Source organism: Girardinichthys multiradiatus, chromosome 5 (assembly GCF_021462225.1).
Source record: "Girardinichthys multiradiatus isolate DD_20200921_A chromosome 5, DD_fGirMul_XY1, whole genome shotgun sequence".
Lineage (NCBI taxonomy): Eukaryota > Metazoa > Chordata > Actinopteri > Cyprinodontiformes > Goodeidae > Girardinichthys > Girardinichthys multiradiatus.
The window spans coordinates 10,838,933-10,858,128 of record NC_061798.1 but is presented as its reverse complement, the minus strand read 5'-3'; the positions used below and the strand labels follow the sequence as shown (position 1 = coordinate 10,858,128).

The 19,196-nt window shown below is 40.8% G+C and overlaps 1 protein-coding gene across 11 annotated transcripts in view; it reads left to right on the top strand.

Moving 5' to 3' along the window:
• The window catches only part of LOC124868834 (nuclear factor 1 X-type-like), a 128,931-nt gene that overhangs the window by 92,864 nt on the left and 16,871 nt on the right, over positions 1-19,196 (top strand). For 8 of the 11 annotated variants that reach the window (XM_047366451.1, XM_047366449.1, XM_047366454.1 and 5 more), the window contains 7 exons: positions 9,566-9,628; positions 9,832-9,906; positions 10,177-10,300; positions 11,465-11,500; positions 11,804-11,931; positions 13,143-13,217; positions 18,670-18,798. In XM_047366451.1, the coding sequence (XP_047222407.1) occupies positions 9,566-9,628; positions 9,832-9,906; positions 10,177-10,300; positions 11,465-11,500; positions 11,804-11,931; positions 13,143-13,217; positions 18,670-18,798 (630 nt within the window). The remainder of the gene's footprint in view (positions 1-9,565; positions 9,629-9,831; positions 9,907-10,176; positions 10,301-11,464; positions 11,501-11,803; positions 11,932-13,142; positions 13,218-18,669; positions 18,799-19,196) is intronic. The other 3 variants (XM_047366450.1, XM_047366458.1, XM_047366455.1) reach the window with 2 other exon arrangements.

Here is a 19,196-nt window from a genome sequence, read left to right as displayed (position 1 = left end):
CATCAGCTCCATCCATTCCCTGCAAGTTTATACACACTCTCCAAATCCATAACCTGCTGACTTTTTTTCACCTCTTTTCTAATTGTACAAATAATTCCCTGCTGTGTAATTTCCCTCCCCTAAACCCCTCCTCTCACTGGGTACATCCCTCTCCTCCCTTCGTTCTTCCCCATCTCTCCATCCTTCTTTCCATCCCTCCCCTCGTAACTCAGTATCCCTCTCTCCAGGGCCTTCTTGCCGTAGTGCCGTGCTGTTGGCAGCGCGTGGGCGCAGGCGGCACACAGACGGGAGCACAGATGGGTAGCAAGCTGTGCAGGGCGGCCAGGCACACCTGCTCCACACACAAGCACACACACACACACACACACACACACACACAGGCTCACACAAAAATATAAATACACACACATACAGAGCCCTTCTCTGCCACCTCACCACACAGCCTGCCAGCCTGGCACGGTGGCACTGTGATGCAGGGAAGCACACACACACACACACACACACACACACATACATTCATATATACATATGTGGCACACGACACGATAGGTGGACATGGCATTTTGGTGTCTTGGAGTTCTATAACACTCTGCCTTTGTGCAGGAGATCCCTAGTTTACACCTTGGTAAAATCTTTATTTATTTATGTTTCTTGCTGTTTCCATTTTAAGAGTTTACAGCAATCCTTTATTTGAAAAAAAACTCTGGTGGCTATTTCCAGGACTACACCATTCGCTCCTCTTAGCTGCCTGTAGCATATCCATGCAATGCTTTGACATTTTTTATGCTGAAATTTGTCTGGTTTATAGTGAGTGAGAGACCTACAGGACTGCTAACACTTGCTGAAAGCTGAATCACTGATGATTTTATCTTTGTATGTCTGTTGCTGGTATATTGCTCTGTCTATTGATCCTTAATTTATTAAAGTATATTTGTACTTTTATGCTCATGTGAAGATAATGTTTTTCTAGTCATGCTCAGCTTTTTATTTTCATTCATTACACAAGCTGGCCAAATTCTGGTGAAAATGGCAAGGTTTAGTCGCTTTTCTACCATTCGTTTACATGACAAAGTTTTCTTTGAAAATGGCACAATTTGAGTGGGGGTTCCAGAGTGTAATGGTTCGAAAACGTCCTGGTCTCCATTGTTCTGTAGACAGGAATTATGGAGACTTTCTTATGGGGAAGCCCTGGCTCATGTGCACTATGACTGAAATCAGTAGAAGTGAATGCGCACAACTAAGAGCTAACGACTGAACAGTTTAAAACCCCCAGAAAACGAAGATATCAGCAATAATGAAGGCAGATTGCAGAGTACTTACTTGTGCTGGTGACTCTTTTGAGGTTCTCCAACGATGTGCCCATTTTCTTATCCGTTTTCTTTGCTCGTGTTATTGGATTTCAGAGATCATACCACATACTAGTGGCGTGGAGATTGTAATTAAAACATTGCTGTGTAGCTGTGTTAACAGAAATGAAAAAAAAGAAATCCCATTTTCAATGGATTGTTGTCATGTAAACCGGGCCTAACACTAGAAGTCAATCCAATTTACGGAATATATATTTCACTCTCAATAAAAGCTAATTTTTCAACTTGTTTTGCTATTTTTTCTTGTAAATCATGATGTACCTAGATAAAATTTCCCCTTACAACAAACCAAGTTGTGTATTGTGCACACGTGACTCAGAGATGTCGTAGCAGACATTATTCTACAGAAAGAAGCATTGATACGTAAGGCTAATGCTCATGAAGCACAAATATCTGTGTTTTTACATTTAAAATCACATTTGTCCGTTAGTGGGATTTAGTTGTATTCCACTGCAGAAAAGCTCCTGATCCATAGATTTAGAATATCGCCAGGTTTTAGGATAATGGAAGAGGAGGAGCAGCATGGTGTAGTGAAATGGCTATATTTCATTTTCAAGTACCAACAATATATGCTGGGAGGACCTGAAAAACGACCAGAGCATCCATCACCACTGCCAGGAACGATCGGCATACCGACTCACAGCTGGTCAACTAGAACCATCTAACACCCAAAATGACTGGTCCAAGTTACCATATTAATTACAACATGAAGAGCGATGTGCGCTGTGGGGAGGGCGACACCCAATTCAGTTCTGCACAAGTCACAAAATGAAGTCCTCTGTCCTGTAATTTTGGCTGCTGCAGCAGCATACAATGTGTAACCATGCATGGAAATCAATCAAGGGAAAATAATCAAAATGGAATATCAGTTTATTCGCTCTAGCTTAATTTCTGAAGATGGTTATTGTTCTGATCAATGCTTGTTTTAGCCTCTGCACCCATGTTACCCATCCATTATGGGTCTTGGATCATCAGTCATTTTCTGGCTCAAACATATAAGGTTTTACTCCTGGCAGCAGCAGCACCAACTCTGTATGAACTATCTTCCATAAGAAAAAAACGTACTCAAGGAAAACGCTTCAGAGTCCACAGTTTCTTGTTCAGTATCGTGTTTACAAAGGCCAACAAATCACCCTAAAACTCTGATCTTTTTGTCAACCTTCTTTGTTTACATTTGCTCCAACTGTACAACCCTCTCTGGCAACAGATGGCTTGGATGTTCACTACGTGGCGCTATGTGGCGAAGAAGAAGTATACTCTGATATGACACATGCACATAAATAATTTAAAAAGATAGCATGGAAATATATAGCTGTTTCTAAATATATAAATAACAGAGAATAAAATAACATCCAATAAAAGAGCTGAGTGAACATCTGTGTGGGATAGCCAGGGGGATTAGGAGGGTTTGAAACATTTTAAGCGCATTAAGGATTAAAAAAAGGTCAGAATGTTTAGCAACATACCGATAAACCTCTTAAGCGAAACCCAACTGGGAGGCTGTACTGTGTTATCCTGTGTTTTGGGGAGGAGAGCAGAGGAGAGGGGGAGGAGGGGGAGTTGTAGAGTTGACATTTGTTCCAGCAAGGAGGGGAATCAACACAATGTGGTGTTACACACATGCAGGCGAACACATATGGATGCATACTACTCTGATGTGACTGCAAATACTACATAATGGACTTAATAGTATATGTGTATGTTGAGTGAGCGCATGGCTATACTGCAAAGACTTGCAGTGAGCAGTGTTGTTTACAAATCTGTGTGACAGAGTTGACATTTTTCTTTATTTATAATCAAGATTGCATTGTACTGTTGAGGTCGCTTACATTTTTTTCAGTTTTTTATGGTTGGAATGGTTGTTTTGAGTGAGAGTGGAATTTGTTTTGATCCAGTCTTATTTTAGTTGACCTTCTGTTGCTTTGGTCTCCTCATCCTGCAGCATGACAGACAGGCAACCCAGACTTACCCCTACCACCTGTTGGTCAACAGCAGAATCCAACAAGTAACCGGGTTCATTCCTAACCTAATGTTTGGGTTAGGTGGGCTGAGTGTTGACAGGCTGGTGAGCTAATATCGTTGAGTTGCAGTGTCAGTAAGAGATGGAAGAGATGAGTTGTGCTATAAGAACTGTAGTGAGACTTGAAAACTACTATCTCCACTGTTGTGCTTTTGACAGATGAACATGTATGACAATTGTGGTGTGGAGAACGTAGGACACGTAAAAAGGACAGCCACAGAAAAAGTCCTGAATGCCAGTTAAACTGCGAGCATTAAGCTGCACTGATGGATGGAAAGGAGAGGGCAGTGTGAGGCCCAGTAATGTATGTCACGGCCATGATGAGTGGGGTTATGTTGATTGCGGTGGGGTCGTGGGACTTGCCCTGGAGCCTGTGGAGAAATACTGTAATCACCAATCCATGACAGCAGTCATCGCTTAGCTGCTGCCATGAAGAGTTATTACAGTTGAACTGCACACAAATAACACAACCTCCTCAAAAAGCTTTTCATTTTTTTATTGGGATGTGTTATCTTTTTTTTCAGCCAGTCCCTACCAGTTTTCACAATTCTAAAAATGTAGGATGTAGAAATAAGTGAATGAATGTAAATAGCTCTATGTAATCAGCTGTATAATGTAAAAGTGACAGTGGTGTTAAAATAGTTGGTTGGGTTCCAGACATCCTCTTTAGTTATTGCCCCAGTTTTACTACTTGTGAACTCTCCTGTCTGAACTTCTGTTTCTTCAAGCTGAAAGTGTTCAAGCTGATGTCTGCAAAGCTGATAGCTGAAATAAAAAGGAATCAGACAATTCTTTTACATTTAATTACGTAATTTAACTTGAATTAACATACTGTTTTCTCCAAAAGGACATCAAAATGTGCTAAGAGCAGACATGTTTGCTTTCAGGTTGTATTTGCTTCTTGTAGCTATTTAGGTGTGGTTGAAAGAGAAAGTCCAGGTTCTGTGCTGGACTGCTCCTTAATTTTAGTAAAGCGTCTTGAATTGGCATTTGCGGTACATTAGCGCCCTATAAATAAACTGAATATAAAATTGATTTGGAACAGTCCAGTTACCTTAAAGAATAAGTTGTTTTTTAACCTTTACTGAGTGGTTGGAAAGTGGATTGAGGAGATTTAGTTATTTTCTGTGATGCCAGTAGGCTCCCAGTAACCTGGTAAGATTACTGGGAGCCTACTGGCATACACTGTCGTAGTCCAAGAGACACAGATTAGGTTACAGTAAACTGAACCTATAAAGTATAAAGTATAATACTTCTTGTTATAATGTCCAATCAACTATGTATTGGCTGTGTTTCCCTTATTGATCTGAGTAGTAAAAACAGATGTGTGCAAATCATTAAACAACCATGATTTTTTTAAAGATCATAATAAAACAGTGTTAGCCATCACAAAATGAGCCCAGCCTCTTTCTTCTATACATCTCTGGGTCATGCGTTGGTTTTATCTTTGTGTACTGTTCTTTTTTAATTCACTAATTTGAAGGGGCTGCACAGTTGGCTAAAAGATTTGAGGTTAAAAATGTGTTTGTTGGCGGTAAACGCAGTGGGGCATCTGAGGAAAGGGGGCTGCAGAACTCTGATTGGGGTCTCTTTAGGGGGCTGCGGTGAGAAGATAAGGGGCTGGATGTGCGCTTCAGAGGCTGGGTGGGGGTAAGGACGTGGGGGCTGTGACTGCTGTGGTAGCTTGCAGAGCAGTGATAACCAGTAACCACACCTCTGTCTTACTTCCTCTTTCACCATGTCCTCCTCACCTCTCTATGCAGCTATATGATGCACTGCCACACTCAACAGTGAGACTTGTTCTAGTGAGTGATGTAGTGATGTGCTGTGAGCGCTGTGTTAGTTGGCTGACTTGTCTGTGAAGTGTCAAGTCACAATTGTTGAAAACTCCAGAATCCAACAAACTCAGAGGAGCTTTGTAAACTTTGCTGGACAGAAGAAGCTGCCTAAACAAAACCAAAAAAGAACGGAAAAGAAACCATGTGTCACGCTGTCTTTTTCTTGTGTACTGTGAGAAACCATGTTTGACCTGTGAAGACTGACGTGTGATTTTGAGAACAGGTACGGTATACCTTTTCCTCTACCACTGACCGCCTCTTATCTTGAGTTTCTGCTTTCACACCTTTGCAACAGTAGAGCAAATTAGAGTTCAGGGCTGCAGGTAGCAATTATCTTAGCAACCCAGTTTTCTATCGATTATTCAGATGAATAATACAGTAATCACATAGTAAATTGGCACTTTCTGCAGATTTTTCATTTAACTACTTAAGCTTATTTCGTGAATCATAGAAATACATTCAACCAAACAAAGAATTTGATTCCTTTTTTTAAAATTACATTTTATTGCATAAAAAGTAATAATGTAGCATGTCTTTAATGTACACTTAAACATTTGTAGCAAGGATGCTGCTGCAGCGGCATGTGAAAAGCTCGTCCCTTTCTGGTTGACTGAATATGAACACAGTGCTAGCAGCCTCCATAGTGACATATTGCCTTCTGGATTCTTAAAGAGATTTTGTAACATCAAAAAGCATAATGTTATCTACATGAAGTAGAACCTGTGTAGTGTAGTTACAATGTTAGACAAAGAGTTTCACTCTTACTGCTTTTTAGTTCAAAAATAGACAAATAAAAAACAGTTACATTACCAGTTATCAAAAAGGTAAACAGCACATTTAAGTTCAGGGACAATAAAGACTGCTTTTTATATACCAAACCTCACTTTCAGTTTCCTCGCACATGAGAGGGTCTCGTTCTGCAGACATCTGTTGTTTACGGAAGTGTTTCGTCAGTAAAGTACGTCTTGCTGAGCTTTTAAGGTGAGAGTTGATAATAAACATGCTTCTATGTTGCTGGTGTGGGGGGGTCCGCTGCTGCAGCGGATGTTTCCTGCTCAGGTGTTGCAGCATCGAGGACGTGTCATTACAGAATGCTAATTCAGTTTCACAGTCCATGCACTGCACTGGGTTTTCTTTCCTGTTAAGTTTAAAGTGATCCCACATTTATGACACTTTTTTCTGTCGTTTTCTCTGCATTTCTTTTTACCCCTCTCTGTCTCCATCCATAGCTGATAACCGCACTTGGCCTCCAGGTATCAGCAGCGTAGGCTATCATTAGCGGAAGTGAGAGCGTTGTGCAACACATTTACCCACCCGGCCAGAACTCAGTGCGCTGAACAGTTGAACAGAAATTTAAAAATATTTTTATTGGAGGTACTGAAATCTTTCGAGGAATCGTTTCACACCTGTTGGAGTTCATTACAACTTGCCTACAATGAATGCCGAGGTTTACCACATTGACATTGAAATAGCCCTTTAGATCAATGTTAATGCAAAACGTCCAGTAGGACAACAGTTTTAGTGTCCTTGTCCAGTTTTGATGGACAGTAGGGATGGAAAAAATAGACTTAAAATGTTCTGATTCTTTCTCCTCTAGTGGTGACAAAAAGGCAATAATCACTATTTATCATTTGGATAGAAATCTATTTTTGAAGCCAGAAAATAAATTCTTCTAAATCTAAGAGGCTACTCCACTACACCACTTACATCCAGTAATGTGACTGTACTGCTAAACAGCACACAATAATTGTGCTCAATCATATTTTAAAATGCAAACACAGCATTTATTCATGATCGCGTAAAGTTAATCTTCCTAATCATACTATCAGTTTTTTGATTTGCAAAAACTATTATAAAGGTTTGTTACTACCACAGCATGACTATTTCTTATTTTGATACACTTTTTCATGATGATGATAAACATTCAACTAATTGCCAATGTATATTCCCACAGTGCTTCCAAGTTTGGTTTTTTCTAGCAGGTCCCAGAAATGCCTTCTTCAATGTTTATCCAGCAATCTTTGCCTGCAGCAAACGCATTTCTTTTTTCACCAAAATAAAAGTCTCCAACATAGATAAAAAGGTTTAAGCATATGGCACACACCTTCATACCTGGGGTTCCTATATCTCTAAAACTAAGGGTAACGCACACCAGGAGTGTTGTGGAGCCACTCGTCAATTACAGGGTGCCAGTTGGTACCTTTGTCACGCATGGTGATGAAGCCCACTCAGACAGAACAAATTCTGGACTTGAGCTCTGACTAGTTTTATCAACGCTTCTCAATTGAACAAGTTCGATATAGGATTGCTGGGCATCGTGCCTCGAAGCATTGGCAGACAACCAGATGCCCCTGGTGTGTGTTGTGTAGCAGAAGATAGTAGGGACGCTTTTTTGACACACGTCTAAAGCTGCTGGAGGACGTTGCCCTTTATGATTGTGACCATGCATAGTTGGTTGAGTACTGAGATTGACTGTTGACCTGTCCAGAGTGGCAGCTACAGCTTCATTCACCTGTTATGTTTGTGGAGAAAGTTGCCACATTTAAAATCATTGCACAGAGAAGGAATGTGTTGTATTTAAATAGTGCTACAGTGACCAATCTTTTGTCTCACATAGTCTATAAATGTTAGGAAAATCTGATTTTTCTTCAGTCATGGTCCATAATTGCAGTGAAACTAAAAACCTGATCATATAGTGTAAACATTTAATGTAGTCATTTCCTAAAACCTCATCATGTCAAACTTCACAGAAGTTACCACGATTCCCTGCTGACAGACGTGTTTTTGAAGCATCAGATCCACCATGTCTTGCTGTCTGCATGGCAGCATTTTTGCTGCTAACAGCAGACACACTGTGAGAAAGGCTGAATATCACCAATGCATTTGTGGTGTGAGAAAGAGTGTTTACAGTAATTTAGAGTCCTTGAGTGAAATACTACACAACGGTAAAGGGTCCACTGAAGTCAGGTTGTTTTCTCAACAGCTTTCATTGGCCATCATATATGTTTACTCCAAGAGCCTACCTCAGTGTTTGTCCACGTATGAGTGTGTGTTTAAATGTGACTGGGTGCGTGCGCGGCGGGGGCACAGCCACGTATGTTTGGAGCGAGTGCTGTCAGTTAGCTGGAATGCTGCACTGCCGCCAATGCTAAGATGGCTGCCAAGCTCTAAGATGGCTGCCAGGATTACACCCAGCCTGTGAGAGAGACACAGAGGAGTGAGAGTTTCTGCAAGAGGAGCTCTCCTTCATTTGTTCATTCTTTCTTTCATTATTCCTCTTGTCTGTCTCAGTCTAGCCCTCTTTTTTCCCTCCCTCTCCCTCTCTGAGGATAAACAGTGTGTTGTAGGCAGCAAGACAGGTCTGTTATTGTTTCTGCCCGGTAATCTGTGGCTTAGTGTGGCTGCAAGGCAAGTGCTCCTGGCAGGAATCTCTCTGCTCTGTTATCACCTACAGCCTGCAGATAAACACCTCCTTTAGCTTGCTTGCTAGCTAGCTGGAGCCTAGCAAGGCCTGAATGGATAGCCATTAGCTTCAGTTTCATACACCTCACTAGTCCAGTCAGTCTCATTTACTCAGTGTTTTCGATAAGAAGCATATGATCATGTGTGCAACACTATAGCCTGTGTTACATGTCTATAAACATTACCATATTTATCTTCAGACAACTTTTCCACAGGCTCTGGTACTTTCTCCATTGTTTTTCAACTGATCACGCCCTTATATAAGTTTACTCTTATTGTTCACACGTGTTTCCAATTCACACGTCTTACATTGAAAAGCTTTTCACTGTATCTCTGTGTGTAAGTATGCACGTGTGCGTTCATACAAGGATTAAAGCATGTGTTAAAGTATGAGGCAGAAACTAAAGGAGAAACAGATTGAGAGAGAGGCTGCACGTTTGTGTGCACATGTTCATATATATGTGTGTAAGGTGCTCTGTTTATGTAGACCAAATCCCTACAAGCAAGAAGGTATTAAACAGGATTAGGATGAGTGATACGATTACGTGGTTAGATACTAAATGCCATGGCAGCACACTGTAAATCATTGCACCTTGATTGTGCAGAGACAGGACCAGCAGGAGAGCACATTCTTAGATACAAGAATACACACACACACACACACCCTATCGATTTGTGTGAATTCGCAGATATAAATCTACTAGATGTATAACGTACTCCAGCACATACTGCAGGTTTTTTCCTATTCTCTCTCACACCTTAAATATTAAATATCTGGTATCAGCGAGGCACTCAATGTGTTTTAGGTCTTTTTAAGCATGTAAACCACATGCTGAACTGCCTTTGTCTCTTCTCTTTCTGTGTCTGTTGCCATGTAGAATCTGGACAATCAGACAGCTCCAGCCAACAGGGAGACACAGACATCAAACCACCACCCAATGGTAGGTACCTTCACATACATTTCCATGTCCAAGCACTCCTAAATTGACCTCGCACAGTTGATTCTAGCATGACTGTCTGCCTTAATATAGACCAGTTGTGGATTCTGTTAGCAAACAAGCCTTCACAGATGTTGATCAACTGGGTTACAGATAGTAGCCTTCTCAAAGACAGTGTAAGGTAAGACCATGATCTTTTTTTTCAGGACACCTGAGTTTCCAGGACTGCTTCGTCACCTCAGGAGTGTGGAATGTGGCAGAGCTAGTCAGAGTGTCACAGAGTGAGTTATTTACCTTATTTAAAGGCAAAACAGAAGAATTACATTAGCAACTAAAGTATGATTGACCTACAGTATATTTTATAGTCTCTGATTGTAATCTCGAACTGTACCAAGATAATGTTTTTCCATTGAAAGAGTTTAATACAATCAGCAATGTTAATTTGTTTTCTGTCTTTTGGTCAAAGTTTAATTAGCTGGTTTATTATTTTGAGAGAAAAAAAAACCGATCTTCTCTTCTCCGCTTCTTTCCTCTCATTTCCTCCCTCTTAGCCCCTGTAGCCACGGCGTCGGGGCCTAACTTCTCACTGGCTGAGCTGGATAGCAGTCCCAGCTACTACAACATTAACCAGGTGGCTCTGGGACGGCGCTCACTCACCTCCCCTCCTTCCACCAGGTAAGCACGCATGACACTGTACCCACACACACAATGGCAGCATTGTGTGTTAGTGGTGTATGTTGCACAGTGCAGAGTAAACATGGGTCAGTTACCTTATCAAAGTGTATTAAGGTTTAAAACGTTATGATCTGAAAATTCTCCATGATACTGTTCCTACACCTTAGAGTCCATTTAATGAGATGCAAGAGAGAGTGTTTTCTCTCTGGTTGTGTAAAGGATAGAAAAATGCAGCGCAGTCCCTCCCCTACCTGTTGTTCCACACTGCTGTTCAGCTGGGTGACAGAACACGTTAAATGACAAAGAATCAAGTTTTTAGATTATTGTAGCATCAGTAGGTTTAAGTGTTGCTTTTAGGTTTAAAGAAAAAACAGTTTGGTAAGGTTATATATTTTTATGCTTAATGTGTAAACACTGTGATACAGTGAAACTGTGGTATTTTTACTTAATCTTATCATACCATGAAAATCTTATGCCTCTTCTAGAGGTACAGCTGCTGCTGTGAGTAGGAGATAAAACATGCAAGTTTTGTCACTACAAGCAAACTAGAGGGATGCTTGGAAAGAACCTCATTATTTGCCTGCAGTGTTGCTAAGATTTCCTCTGGCAAAAGAGCAATAATCAGTATAATCAGTATTTTCTGATAACATCTTCTGGTGACATTTCAAACAAACGCTTCAATCGCACTTTCTCTGTTTTCAATTGTACCTCCTCCACACAGCAGTTAGCAGTCAAGATTTAATCTAGGATTTTTCTTTGGCAGATAATAATGGCATAATCAGCACTAAAATGTCTAAGGTAAAACTATCACATCATTTTAACTACTCCCCACATTTTCTGCTTTGAAAATGAATCTCGTTCAGATGTGTTTTGAAAACCTGCCAGCTGTATAAATCCATCTCAGTCTATGCTACAGGCAGTAACTTTTTACTGTGCAGCTATTCTAATGTAGAAGACAGTTATTTACTGTCAAGAAAGAGTTTTTATCAGCACAGCTTGTAATGAATCCAAAGCACTTAGGGATGTTTCCAGTCTCTATATATGTTTGTGTGTGTTTCTGTTATCTACTTTCCTCTTTATGAATGTGATTGCTCCTCTGCTTTATTCTTCTTTTCTGTCTTTCTCTTTCTGTCTTCTTACTTCTATCATCTGCTGTCACTTTAGGTCTGAGGTGGAGTTGTACGCAAATCTTCCACGGAGGTAGTTATAAAAACCTAAAAGATCTACAATTCTGAGACACAGAAAGCCCCTCGGGTTCTTCTTTTTTCTACCCTTTCCCTACACATTTACTGCCGTTTTTTGTTTTTTTTTTCTTCTATTTTGGCTGATCTGCTATTAGTAGTGGTTCCTCAAACGGCCTGAAATTTGTCTATGTGATTTTCTTGTAACTCATAATCTAACAAACACTTACATGACAACTTTAGAAAAAAAACACACATTTTCCTGTTCTCTTTTTGTTTTCCATCCTCCTTTCTCCTTAAAATGTTCTCCTGTTTTCTTCAGCTCCACCAAGAGGAAGTCCTTAGATGACAGTGAGATGGAGAGCCCCACAGATGATGTTTTTTATCCTGGACGTTCACCTGCTGCCAGCTCTTCCCAGTCCAGTGCGTGGCCTAATGACATGGATGCAGGTATCCACTCCATCCCACCCCACTCCTGTCACCCACTACCTGAGCATAAAGAAACTCTTGCACCCTCTTGTCTGACTGCCACCCAACCACCAAAGCCTAAAAAGATCATCCACACTTCCTAAACCAATCAGCCTGCTTCACTTTAATGATTCACATAGTCCTTCTGAAAGCATCCCCTCACCCACCCAAATCACCTTTCCTAAGCAATCATTCAGTTTGAAGAAAAAGAAATGCTCCAAAGTAGTCAGTCATTTTCTACCGCTTATTCCATAGTGGGTCACGGGGGAACTGGTGCCTATCTCCAGCAGTCTATGGGCGAGAGGCAGGGTTCACCCTGGACAGGTCGCCAGTCCATCGCAGGGCAACACACAAACAACCACACACACCCTCATTCATACACCTAAGGGAAATTTAGAGTTACCAATTAACCTAACTAGCATGTCTTTGGACTGTGGGAGGAAGCCAGAGTACCCAGTGAGAACCCACGCATGCACAGGGAGAACATGCAAACTCCATGCAGAAAGACCCCAGGCTGGGAATCGAACCCAGGACCTTCTTGCTGCAAGGCAACAGTGCTACCAACTGCGCCACCGTGCAGTCCAGTTTAAAATGTGAAAATTCATTTAAGACCATGCTCCAAAGTAATTCATCAGTAATTTGTCACAATTGTTGAACTCTAGTATCTATTTATAACACTTTGAAGCAGCAACAACTATTTAAACATGTAGGACCAGAGTGTAGAATGAGATCGCTTATAGTTAGAATTTCACTGTAACACTCATAAAAACTTCAGAAAAAAAATTAAAATGCAGATTTCTAAACGTTTTTTCACACAGTAGCTCTGGGCTTTTAGAATATATTGTTATTTTAATGCAAAACGGTTTTGCAAATCCCCACTTTTTTAGGCTGTAGACACATTACCCTGTTCCCACTCCTGTGACTATGACTCGCCCACCCCACCCTACAGGCAGTAACAACCTACCTCCTCACGCCCAGTTCTCTTCCAGGGTGCACATTTCTTCACCTTACAGCCACACCCATGCATACCCATGCATACAGTTGATCTTAATGTTTTACATATCATCCTACTACCATGATCACACACAAAGTCTCCCTCCTCTCTCTCCCCTTCTCTCCTTTTCTCTCTCTTTCTCCTCTCTCTCTCACTCTTCCCCTATCTCATTGTTAACAATACCCTTCTTCACTTTCAGTGCAGCACCATTTGGCGAGTGTGCAGGAGAGGAAGATAAAACATGAAAACGATGGCGTGCAGTTTCCTTACCATGGTTAGAACAACATTGATTACACTCATATCTATTTACTATCTATCAGACTTTATGAAGCACAATTATTCCTGTGTATATGTGTATGTTTATACGTGTTTCTATATATTTGCAATACATACAGTGGGTAATTTATGTGCATATTTTCTAGATAAAGATATTGTATGTTCGTTTGCATTTGTTTAACACTAAGGACAAAGATGGCAAGCCAAGAGGACATAAAATGTAATATTTTCATTTGTGATTATTTCTTAAGCAGATATACATTGCCCAGCAAAAGTATTAATTTACCTCCAACATCTTCCCATTTTTTTTCACCTTGCAAGCACAGCATTCAATGCTTTGTATTTTGATGATACGTGAGAAAGAAAATGATGAACATATTTAAGCATGGTATCGGAAACGCCTTTTCTTCTGCAGGGAAGCTGGTCAGAGTTGTTGCAGGACAACAACCATAAACATACACCCAGAGCAACAATTGATTGATTTTAGGTCAAAGCTTATTTGTGAGTTAGAACAGCCTAGTCAAAGTCAAGACCTAATTCTATGACTAGACTTCTAAATGTATTCACAGATGCTCTCATATCTCATATCTCTAATCAGATTTTTATTTGTAAAAAACATTTCCTTTCACCTAACAATTATACACTGCTTATACACTACGTGCAATCCCAATAAAATACATTAAAGCTTGTGTTTGTAATGTGAAAAAACTCAGGCTCTTTAGGAGCAACAATGCCCCATAACCAAGCTTTACTGGTGTGGTTCATGAGCCTACAAGTAGGGGCTTTATCCCTCATAACTGTCTGTTCTTCTTGCGAAACCTTTTGAGGTCATCTTGCTCACACTGACATGACACATACGCTGACACTAAATGCTTACTTGCTGTATTCGGTTTGACTCTCACATATATGCACTTGCAGACCCCACACATTTACGCGCACACATACAATGACAGTCTGCGCGTATGTAAATAGGAGTCCCCCAAACACACAGCAACTCAGAGCTTTCCCAGCCTCGTTACGCGCCGCGCTCACACGATGCAGCACACTTGCTCATCGAGCTCCCTGCCCCTGCAGGTGTTTAGGTGGCTGCTCTGCCTCCATCGCTCTGTGCTTCTCTCCCTCAAATCCATTTTTAAAGATGTTCCTGAGGATCTGAGGTGTAAAAGCCATCTTCCAGCTCCCTAGCTCTTGCTTTGGCTCTTCATCCCTGCCTCCCTTCTGTCTAATTGAAAAAGGTGTACAGTGGGAAGGGCCCTGCTGAGAGAGAAAACATGTCAGAGGAGGAGAGGTTGGAGAGAAAAGCCAAAAATTAGGCAAGCAAATGGGGAAAGTGGGAAGTGCAAGAGGGAATTGCAGGGATAGCTGGCAGAGAATATGACTCTGGTTTTCTTAACTTTTGAAAGTTGATGAGAAAGAAGGGTTAATTAGTGTGAAGCAGAGGAGCCAAGAGTCTTGGATAGGTTTTGCCACTGTCTACTCTCACTTGAGCCTCAGCAGCTGCTCCTCAGCTTCTGTCCCACTTAGCTGTAAATGTAATTAAGAGGCTGATCATCAGACCAACAAAGGAGGTTCCTGCACAGCCTCACCCTTCATCCTTTTCCTACCTCTTTCTTTTTATATCATCTGATTTCTTTACAAATACCTGCACAAATAAAAGTCTTGCATACATTTTGATGAATAGTGTCAACTCAAATAATGTCTTTACATTCTGAAGACTTTAATCAATATGCAAAATTCAAGTGAAAATGTGTTAAGCCAAAAAGCTTTGGGAGTTACCAAGTTAAACCTAGAAACAAAAAACTGTATTTATGTTTAGGTAGAGCAAAAAAAAGTAAAGGGCAACCAATGTGGGATTAATCGTGTGCCACCTCTCTGATTGTCCTAAGCAATCCCACCTGTCAGTGGCAATTTTCACATGGGGTTTCCTGTACAGGTGGGGGCATCTAAACCAACAAGCCCACTCGCACAAAGAAACAAATAAAAGGACCCTGCAAGTGCTCCATAATGTCTCAGTGTGCCACCCATCACTCCCCCTGGTATCCTTATAAACCAGTAGAATCCCCAAATGCACACACACGGGTTCATGAAAATGCCTTAGTACAAATAAGTCACACAACAGTTTGATTTAATATAGATTTCTGCACATATCATACAGCACACATACACACACACACACACACACACACACACACACATACCAAGAGACACAGCTGAAGCGCAGTCCCAGATGGTGTTTCCGTGTGTTTGTAGCCTTGGGATCCATGAGGATGCTGGAGACAGCTGCTCCACAGGGGCGAAAAGGGGTGGGGGGAGGTTAGAGGAGACTACCAAAGCAACCATGATTTCATATTAATTCCAAATGATTGTGAATTTGTCCTGAGACACCAGAGACTTTTACAGCGATAGCCTGCCTTTAAGGTAAATGTTGCATACGAAGATGCACACAGCTGGACTTCCAGTAATGTGTATATGTGCTTTCAATCACTGGAGAGTGAATTCCCCAACTTTCCTGCACTTATTTCAATAATTATGCCGTCTTTTTAAACCGTGTCTGTGCCTGTGTGTTCTTCAGAGGCGCATCTGGTGGTAGGTCTGTTAGTCCAAAGAGACATAAGGGTCAACATGGGAATGCTTGATTAGTTGCCAGTGAAACAGTAAGGCGTGCCAGAAGAGGAAACAGTGCAAATTTGGCACACAAACACAATTCCCGATTAGACCACTGCACCGTCTGTGAAGAAACATTGTCTACAACATTCCCTGATACTTTCATAAGTTCCCATATGCAAATGTCAGTCATTTTTCGGCTTTGCCTTCTATTTTGTCACTTTCCAACCACGTCTTTTCAACATATTTTATGAGATTTGTAATGAAGTGGAAGGAAACTCTGAAGAATCCTGTATAATATGAGCTACAACAACATTTAATTTCCTTTTGGGATGAATAAAGTATTTTAGAATTTGAAATGAATACAAACGGGTTCAAAAATATTTACAAATACAAACCTGAAAAGTGTGGTGTGTCTTAATATCCAGACCCCTTTACTCTGATACGGCTTAATCAAATCTAGAAATCAACTTTAGTCATCACCTGATTAGTATATGAAGTCTGTGATTTAATCTTAGTATAAATTCAGGTGTTCTGTGAAGGGCTCAGAGGTTTGTTAGAGAACGTTAGTGAACCGTTTTCTTTTTATTAACTTAAAAAATGGCCATCAGTACTCAAGCAAAACCACTATGGTTTATTCCTTAAGTTTTTCTCTTCTTAATTTCTGTCCTTCTTAGTTTTTTCCCAGCTCTCTTCTCCAACGTCTCTCAGTCTCTGCAGACTGCTTGTATTTCCACCTTTCTCCCTCAAGTGTGACAGTGTCATAGCAATCATTGCTAACTGCTGGTGTCAGAAGTGGGATTGGGGTTGTTTTCATGCTTGGAATCTCTCTGACAGTACAATACGCCCCCAGACTTGTGCTAATGTGGGGTGAGGAGGGATGTGGGGGGGAATAAATATCTGCTAAAGACATAAATGGTTCACACAAATTCACTCCCACCTGCTTGAGACTTAACTCTTTCACACAGGGAGGGAAGGTTTTACACGCCTCCACACTCCCATAGACTTTCACACGTCTCCAGCTGGAGAACTGAGTAGAAATCATATTTAATGCCTTGTATGACGCGGAGGGGCCACAAAAATAGACTACAAAACAAAAGTCCAAAAAAGTTTAAGAACAAATCAGAATCACACCACACACTCATTTGGAAGATTAGAACAAAAGAAATATGTCTTCTGTTGCATCAGTCACACGTAGCAGTCTTTACAATGTGCTCAGATGTGTGTGAGTGCGTGTGCGCAAGAGATAATAACCATATTTAACATCTTATGACATTCCAATTTCATACATGTTGTCAGAGCAATGCAACGAAGGAAGAAAGACACTGCTGCATTTTTCACAGGTTCTGCTTTGCTCTTTTGCTCCTTCACATATTTTCATGTCTCCCACATTCTTCTCGCCTCTCTCCCTCTGTCTCCTCTCTCTGTCCGTCTGCTTGTCTTTCACACTCACCAGCTGCTGTGTCCATACTGTACACTGCGTGCTATTTCTGAATGAAGCTGTCTTCTCGTGCAGCCAGTCTGTGAGCGTCGCTGAAGCCAGACCACTGCTAGTTCCCTGTGGCTGCATTGCAACTGTGCTCATAGACAGAGAAACCCTAATATTGGCATCTGGAAGAGAGAGAGAAATGGTTTTGGAAAACATAAGGCGGGAGAGTTGAGATTATTGAAGACACAGGTGTTCCTTGGCATTGAAAAACAGAATATATTCAGTTTGGATATAAATATTTCTTTCTTTCTTTTTTCCTTTGAAGATATGGTTTGGGGTTATTGGTAAAATATTTTTACCCTGGCCATTTTATAAGACTATATGGTATCCTTCAGTCTCTCTTATTTGTACAACAATGAACGAACCCAATATTAACTTTCAGGAGTTGGGTCTTGTAATATGTTGATGTTGTCTGGTTACCTGTAGTCTTGATTGGCATTAAGAGATAGTTTGGAGTGAAGTTCTGTGAAGTAGTTATCAGTAGTTTTCAATAGTTCCCTTATCTTAATCAAAAGATGTCATATCACAGTTAATCCACAGAGCGGTGGGAGGCTAACAGCTGGGCAGATGGGGGCTCCTGATTTAGCCAAATTTAGCAATTTAAAGCAAGTTAAACTGAAAACTTTTATCTTTTGGACACAACGCTGTACTAACAAATATTAAATATCTACACTATCACAAGACATCATTGAGTATGTTATTGTTTTCTTAGCTGAACAGCGTCCACATTAATATCCTAAATTATGTTGGCAGGAGATGCTAGCTGTATTAATCTGCCTGATCAGCTTCGAGCGGGTCGCTCTTGGTCCACCAAGAGTGAAGTGACTGGAGTAAGGCTGTCACTTGTGCAGCAACTTAGTCAACCTCCGCCAACACAAAAATCATTTGGCTGAGAAAAGGCAACCAACTTTACAATGTAGATGTTTATTATTCATTAATATAGTGGGCAATAAAATTGTTAAAAAGGTTCAATTGAGCTAAAACAAGATTTGCTGTTGGCTTTCCTCTGCTCCAAGGATTTCTTTTTTTTTTTTCCAACTTCTTCAGTTTTCTACAAACTCACTGTGATATGACTTTCTACTACAGGTAAGGGAACTATTACTGATAACTTCACAGAGCCTTACTTTAAAACACCCTAACTATGCCCTTGATTATACTGACAGGAGTCAGTGGTCTAGCCCTGGAGGAAAACCAATCAAAATTATGAGTGTAAAGTCCCCTTCCATGAAATTCAGATTTATTTTTTTAAGTGTAGCTAACAAAAAAAGCAACATTTTGTTAATTAAAACAACCTCTCTTTTTTTTTTCTCCCTTCTACCCCAATTTTATTTTTGATCCCATTTTTTTTTTCCGTCAGGACTGTCCTCGCCTGGTTCACTTAAGAAGCCGGGGAAGTTTGATTTCAACGCCCTGACTTCCCAGACGAGGTCCCCCCGCATGGCGTTCACACACCACCCGCTGCCTGTGCTGGCAGGAGTGAGACCAGGTGAGAGCCCTGCCATGAACCCAGCAACCCCAACACCCCCCCTTAAAAATCTGAAAAAGAGAGAGAAGGAAAGGGAGCTTTAAACTAGATCCTAGATTGCCACATTTAAATGCTGAAACTCAAACAAAATAAAGTCCTCAATTGCGTACCTGAAAATGTGAATCCTGAGCTTATGGTATGTGAAAAAACAAAAAAGAAAACTTTCCAGTCCTACAGTTTAAACTGCAGAGAAACAACATGCCTGTGGAGTTTCACCTGTTCAGTGTTACTGCTATCATCATGGCTTGGCATAAATTCCTCTCTCTCTCTTTCAGGCTTTCTCCATTCATCCATTATTACCACCATCTTTGTGCTTGTGTTTTTAATATTATCATTGCATGGTACTAGTGCTGCACCCG